This window comes from Dunckerocampus dactyliophorus, chromosome 1 (genome assembly GCF_027744805.1).
Source record: "Dunckerocampus dactyliophorus isolate RoL2022-P2 chromosome 1, RoL_Ddac_1.1, whole genome shotgun sequence".
NCBI lineage: Eukaryota > Metazoa > Chordata > Actinopteri > Syngnathiformes > Syngnathidae > Dunckerocampus > Dunckerocampus dactyliophorus.
Window position 1 is genome coordinate 44,617,733 of NC_072819.1, and position 7,717 is coordinate 44,625,449.

Sequence of the window (7,717 nt, forward strand, 5' to 3'; positions counted from 1 at the left end):
TGGCAGTCAGGGGACCTTGGAATTGTCCTCACTTTCCCCCCCTATACGGCCAATAACACTCATCACAAATAAATTGACAAATTTACAACTAATCCATGTGATCGGTATCAGTGTCGGTCGATTTCACTCATGGATGATCGGTATTGGAATCGGCAGCATAGAAACCTGATCAGAGCATCCATGTGTTGTAATGGAGGACATCTAATAGTCGGCTACTAAATAAAATCATTTTGACTCTCATGTCACAACTGTTGCCAAGTTTGCAGCATTAGCAATATATTAGTATAAATCATTTCTACTACTCATAGTGACTGAAATTAAAATCTGGCTATTTTTATAGCAAAAAAGGTCTAAAAGGTCACACAGAATATGGAATTGGATTACAAATGATCATCACTGCCTGCAAAGCTTTGCATGAGTTGGCAAGAGATAACAATGAAAGCGGATGTTGCTGCAAAAGGAAAGGCCAGACTTCCATTTTTATATTTGGTCTTGGACCGGGAACAAGAAAATGCAGTTGAAGGAGTCTGTGTGTGTGTGTGTGTGTGCATGTGTGTGTGTGTGTGTGTGTGTGTGTGTGTGTGTGTGTGCAGCACAAAAATATATCTCTAGCAACCCAAAGCTGCTCTAGTGCAACGACATTCCACTCTCACTTTGAGTCAGTGCTCTGAGGAGGCGGCAAGTTTTAGTCTAACGTGTGAGGGTCCCATGAGCAGGCTATGGTTACTACTAAACACACACACACACACACACACACACACACACACACAAATCCAGAGGAAGGAAACCTCACTCCAGTTAACCTACGCATCGCCCTAACCCTCGACTTTTGGAAAAGAAAACACCGACATGGACACTGGAGCGTACTTAGCGTCAGCAGTAAAAGCAGGCAGACGTCACTTTTCTTTTTTTTTTTTTGTTTACAACGCTTGCATTAAAAAGTAGAAAGGCTTCACTGACACATTTAAACATTGCAATCTTTTTTAAAATTGGTGAACGACATACATTTCAAACCCAGATCGTCGCCTACTTTGCATACCGACAACAAATGGTCTTTTCCCAGGAGCTGGAGTTCCTGCGGGTCGCGAAGAAAGAGAAGCTGCGGGAAGCAACCGAGGCCAAGCGCAATTTGAGGAAGGAAATTGAGCGCCTGCGAGCCGAGAGTGAGAAGAAGATGAAGGAAGCCAACGAGTCGCGGATTCGTCTGAAGCGGGAGCTCGAGCAGGCCCGGCAGTTGAGGGTCTGTGATAAGGGCTGTGAGGCTGGACGTCTGCGTGCAAAATATTCCGCACAGGTTAGTTCTACTTTTGGATGAAAGAACCCAGACTGAACGCATGCGAACTCCAGTGGTTGGAGACCACATGCTTATGAAACATGCATAATTATAGTAATTGCAGTGGCTCAGGATTCCTGTCTCAAACCCTCTCAAGGCCAGCATAGAAGAAGGGAGGAAAGAAAAAAAACTACATTTCCGTTTCCCCAGTCAAAAATAAATAGGTGTCACCCGAAATGCACAGCCGTATGTTCAATCCACCACTGGAAAGGAAACAGGAAGAGACGCCGACTTCCCTCAGGCATCATGGGAAATGCAGATTAGACAAAACAAGAGGGAGGTTGTGCTCTCCAGCTGCGTCTGCCCCCCTGTAGACGCTGCAGTCCTCTGTGGGAGCTGCTCTTTAAAAAGCATCGTTTCAGACAGTGGAGGGTAAAAATGTCAGGTTTTTAGATGAGGTTTTTTAAATCCATTAACAAAATGTTGATTGAGTACATTTCTGATATGAATATTAGGAGTACTGAAGAGGTTACGTACTGTATAGTACGCGGCTAATTGGTTCCAGACACAACCGTGATAAGTGAATTTCTGTGGAGGATTAAAAATGAAGAAATTGAATATTTTCATTGTTACAGCATGGAAAACCTGTTGTAAATGCAATATTTTACCATTATTAGAGCCCTGTAGACATGAAATAACACCCCTATAGTCCCCTCCACACTCCTATTACTCTTTGTTTCCAGTCCATTGCTCAACTGTGATGCTCAAGCTACGGGACACGAGAGACAGCCGCTGTTTTAAACATAGCATGCTCCCGAGCTAACTCGTTAGTCTCGAATTTATTTATTCTAAACTTCAGAAAGGGTTTCAAACGAAGTGGGGAAGAAGGATAAAGTAAGAAGGCAAAAATGTACCACTTCCACATGGAAGGAGAACTTCTTTTCACTGTCATGTCGGATATGCCATGACCGCATGAATACATGCGTTGCAGAGGTAATCTTATATAATGTCATGTCGCATCTCGTGGCCAGAATACTACATGTAATTGTATTTCAACATGTCTTGACTCATAATTTATTATATCATGTCATAATGGTTTATTGCTGTCATTTATCCATGAATTAATTTTAGACTGTCATAGAGGTGGGGAGCGATGTTGGCACTGCGATGTAGCAAGGGACGACTGTACAGTAGCAGCAGATCTCTGATCCAGCTTATTTCATCAACACAACACGACTACGTTAATGGTGGTGACTTATTGGTCATTTCTTTAGTTATTTACATTTTTTAAATTTCGTAAATAGTCCGGCAAACCACACCTCTCTGTTATGGCGGTAGATGGAGGCAAAGTGTAGCATCGCAGTCTTTTAGAACTTTATTCTGACCTGAACACATCGACCGCAGTGCAATTGCAACACCGTATACGTACGTATATGTACCTCCTACTCACAAACACATCTCGCCACCCGCCCTCATTCTCCACCGCACTTGAGCATTCTGAGCATCACGGCATCTTTATTATGCGTGTACGTGTTGTCTCAATACACAGAAACACAAAGAAAAGTAACACGTGGATATTCGTATTACGAACACTCCAAGTAACTCACTCTTGATGTATATACGTCAATCATTAAACTCACTTACCGCTTCATACGGGTACACACGAATGAACGCTGTCTTTCTGCTCCTTTCTTCGCGTCGAAGCAGCAGTAGAAGCAGAACTACGCTCTCCGTGTTGACCCGGCATGCACTGTAGTGCTCCTACTGCCGGGCTTTGGGGACCGAGCTCATGGCTGGGTGCGTGTCTGTAGAGCGGCGAGGCTTATGGGCGTCTTCATTGGTCAAAATGCGTGTCTGTTGAGCACTCTTCGTTGGGGGGGGGGGCACTGATGTTATAATGCATTGGTTTTTCCTTACATTTTTGCGATTGCAGCGGAGAGCTAGGACTTATGTGAGCACCTTGCCCACACAGCCGCTTCGGTCAGAGAGCTGATCTGGCATTGTTTCAATGTCTGACGTATTGTGTGGCATCTTTTATCAGCAACACAAACAGACATAAACATATACAGTGTTCCCTCGTTTAACGCGGGATGACGTTCCAAAAAATACCAGTGTTAAGTAAAATTTGTGTGGTAGAAGTTGATTTGATGTTTTTTCGTTTATTGTGTATGTTTTAAGGCTGTAAAACCCCTCACCACGCACTTTATATACTTTTCTCAGACATGAGAAAATATAGATATTACGCATTTAGAGGGCCTTGAAAGCACGGATATCGCATTGGTCCATTTGCTGAATCAGCGATGTTGTGCTGCCAAAATAAGCCTGTCTCATCCATATTAAAAACTTCTTCAGGCTTATGTCCCCCTTCCTCGATGGTGGCTTTGAATTTGTTCACGTATTCCTCTGCCCCGGCATCCGCAGAGGCGGCCTCACTGTGGTCTTGTTGCGGACAATTGAAGCCCTTTTTGCATCCTTGTTAAAATGTATTGCTGCTGTCGTCTTTATGTTATTTTCCTCCTTCTTTATGGTACAAACCGAAGATTCATTTATTCCGTAAAGGCGCCCCACAGCTGCGTAAGTTCTACCTTGCTTCCGCATGTCCAGAATTCCAACTTTTTCTGCATCGTCCTCTGCCTTTTGGGTGCAACTGCACGTGCCTTTGTCGGTGCAGAGCGTTTAGTCGACATTGTGAGTTTTGTCGGGGAGAAAACTTGCAAACATACACCACTAAAGAGCCACACTGCTAGCGATCGAACAGTGATGTAAATTAGGCAAGCTGAACGCATTCTGTATCGTACAGGACACATGGCATGGAAGAGACTGATTGATGGTCTACAGTCCCTTAGCCAATCGGGACGCAGAAGACAAGGCGCGTTCTCCCTTAGCGAATCAGGACGCAGAACACAATGTCGTTCATACGCTGTTAAAAAAAAGCATGACACACAACAAAATCAGCGTAATAGCGAGGCCGCGTAAAGTGAACCGCGTTATAGCGAGGGAACACTGTACACGCATTTCAACAGTGAATGTGCCATTGGTCCTAAGAAGGACCCGAAAGTGCCCCGCAAGGTGCCTGGTATAAAAAACATGAGGTCCGTCCTGAACAGTGCCTTCACTCAATATAAATGTATAATCAGGGAAAGCGATAGATCGGGTAAATCCCAAAGATTGACTGGTCGATCACGATCGACGGGTGGGTGACACAAATGAACCACGCCGCACTCGAAAAGTGGGAAGGTTTGGTTTGGGACCTTTTACAATGGAAATGCCAAAAAAAATGCGTATCGTCCCCAACTTGCGCAGCATCGGTTATTGTATAAAAATTTGCAGTTTTGTCGTTGTGGTTTAGTTCGTCTGTTTTTGTGTTTCTTTTCCTGTCTGAACCCATTGCATGTTTTTCTGAATGTCGGCCCGTCTGTTGGTGGCTTTCTGGATCGTCTTCCTCAGTCTGCATGTGTCTGTTGTGTCTCAGTTCATCTGTCTGTCCTGTCTTGTCTGATTTGGTCCGTCTGCATCAATCTATGCATCTGTGGGGGGAATGGGGTCAGTAATTAGATCATTGCTCTCAGAGTCAGATATGCTCTGGTGTGTGATTTCATCCGTGTCCCGTGATGCTTTCCAGATCGAAGACCTCCAGTTGAAGCTGCAGCATGCCGAAGCTGACCGGGAGCAGCTCCGAGCCGACTTGCTGCAGGAGCGGGAGGCCAGGGAGCACTTGGAGAGGGTGGTGAAGGAGCTGCAGCAACAACTTTGGCCCAAATCCGGCAGCGACAAAGACTCGACAGCCAAGGACAAGGACGTGCAGTCAAAAAAGTAACCCCAGTAGCGAAGTCCCCCGCGTCCCCTCCATCCCACACACACCTCCAACCCGGCGGGGACCGCAATACGCCCCAGTGATCTTCATGCTTACCCTTGAGTACGACACGTAAGACGCTAACCCGAGATGGAGAAAAGTGACAACGAGGACGAGGGAGGACGTCAGCTTAAACTCAGACTCGCACCTTCACACTCGCAGAACTAAAAAGTGGATCACAAGAGGGAAAGATTATTGCACAAAATGTGGTTGTGCCTGTGTTCTGATAAGAAAAGGATGCTGGACGTTTAGACGGTCTGTGATAATAAATGCTAAAAGACGATCATATTGTATTCCAGTCATCGAGCAGTGGAAAGGAGTTTCCTGCAAAATCCTCCATCTTTGTCCCTCGACGTCTTGAGAAAGGTTTTTGAAGACATCATAAGCTACATGGACTACATAGAGATGTGTAACGGAACATACAAGCAAATACATCTAAAGATGAACAGTACAAACTATCCACATGTGCCGCCATGGGGGTTTTTTTGTTCTTGTTTTTAGGGAAGCCATCGCAGTCATCCGTGTGACCCCTCGATTGTTTTCTTCAAACAACGCTCACACCCCCATGCAAACTGATGGAATTGGATTTTTTGAGGGCGGGGGGGAGGGGAGTGGGGGCAAACGCTTCGGTGACAACACCTTCCAGGAGTGAGCACTTGATTTTGAATGATCAAAGCACATCCATCAGTCTTTGTCCCAGTGTTGCTCAGGCTAAGTCCAATAAACACGGGTCCCCGGCCGCATTTGCGTCGAAGCGTTTGGGTCAAAACCCAGGGGGTGTTTAATCTTCTAAAGATTTAATATTCCACATGTGAGCGTGGCCTTGTTTGACGAAAGCTGGCATTTATTTTTCTCCAATTCAACATCACTTTCTAACCTTCTGACTGTATGAGGCACCCTGGGCAAGAATCAAATGTTCATGTTCATTAAATTAAGGTATGTAAATATGATTTTGTTTTTTGGGGGGGGGGGTTTGGACTTAACAATAATGAATCGCACTTTGTCCTAACAAAATACTGTTTTTATGCTATTGTACTCCCACTATCTTACTTTGAAAACATCATCCTATACATGAATGCTACCGTAATCATCCAGTTAACATTTTGTTGCTTATATGCATTCTCTATGAAATATTGTTATGTTTACTTAAGGCAAAGTATTGTAAATAAACCGAAAGAAAAACAAGGCTCTACCTGTTCCTGGCTGATGTGAGTGTGAAAGCAGGGAGGAATCAAACGAGTTCACCAAAACATGCAAACAGATGACAAATCAAGAGGGAAACTTAAATGAACGAGTGAAGAAACGTTTTGTGGCCTTCAACGTCTGAACCCGCTTTTATGGGCTGTGTTGGTTAAACACCACTTTTACCATCAATAATCCAAATGAGGACGCTCTTTTTATTGTTTTTTTCCATTAATTTGTCACCAGTCTGTATGTCAGTGGGGTGATTTCTCAAAAACAAAAAAAAAAAACGGAAAAATGAAAAGAGCCTGCACAAACAATCACATTTTATAAATTGGATTTTATTTTGAAAAAATGGCAGGAATATGCTGTGGCAGTGGGTACAATGCAATCAGAATGTACATGATGTTAATGCTATTTTTCCTTTGATTGTTAATGTTTTAATCGTGGAGATATTTTACTGCTTGTCTGTTTATGTTCACTCTTTTTTTTTGATAGAAAATTAATTTTGTTCATGCATGAAATTTGAGAAAAAGTTTGCCATTCATATTGTCAGTTTTCGGGCATTTATACTGTACATACGAGGGGTTTATCGTGTTACGCAATTTGTCTTCTCCAGGAGGAAAAGGTCATTAAAAGCAACAAAGTGTATCCACACATACGTAAAACTATATACAGCATATATATCAAACGCAATGCTGGACAACCCCAAGTGCCTGACACGGGCAAAAAAGGTTTCCAGAAAAGGAAGGTGAAGAAGAAGCTGTTTGGGGAAGGGATCAACTACTTTATGAAAGAAAAACTACACACATAAATAAAGGAGCTCCTTTTCTCATCAGCTCTTTTTTAAAATCCGCAATCACAGAACCAACCAGTTTCCTTTTTCAATGCAGAGAATAATTGCTCGAAACTTTTTCGCTCCCCCGCCAATAATCGTGCTTTTTATTCATTTGCATGTGCAAACTATTTTCTAGAAGATCTTTTTCTAAAAAAAAAAAAAAAAAAAAAGCCACTTGCTTTAGTTTTTCCATGAAGACTTTGTGGACGTGTGATCCCAAGGCATGCATGTCGAGCATCGTAAAGATATGATTATTATTATTGAAAGGTTGCCTCTCATCCAACGCGACTGGCGCTCCTACTCAGAGAAAGACATCTGCCACTTTGGCGCACCTACAAATTGGTACATTTTGTAGTTTTTACACTCGAAAAAGTTGATAGCCTGTGTGTACTTTTCTTTACGCATGCTTTTCTACAAATGAAGGGCGATGATAACGACATTGGCTCCTGGTTCTCCTGTTAAAAAAAACACAAAAAAACACCAAAAAAAAAAAACGCAAATTGTGTTGTTTGTTAAAAGGATTTTGCTAAACGAGCAATAACGGTCCACATGAATAAACAAATACTTGCCA

The 7,717-nt window shown here is 43.1% G+C and overlaps 1 protein-coding gene across 2 annotated transcripts in view; it reads left to right on the forward strand.

The window, feature by feature from the left end:
• Positions 1 to 7,418, forward strand: part of skia (v-ski avian sarcoma viral oncogene homolog a) — a 77,349-nt gene extending 69,931 nt beyond the window's left edge. Inside the window, exons 6-7 of one of the 2 annotated variants that reach the window (XM_054761620.1) lie at positions 1,064 to 1,294; positions 4,896 to 7,418. In XM_054761620.1, coding sequence (XP_054617595.1) covers positions 1,064 to 1,294; positions 4,896 to 5,090 — 426 coding nt within the window. In that variant the 3' untranslated portion in view covers positions 5,091 to 7,418. The remainder of the gene's footprint in view (positions 1 to 1,063; positions 1,295 to 4,895) is intronic. The other variant, XM_054761703.1, reaches the window with a different exon arrangement.
• The last annotated feature ends 299 nt before the right edge of the window (positions 7,419 to 7,717 follow it).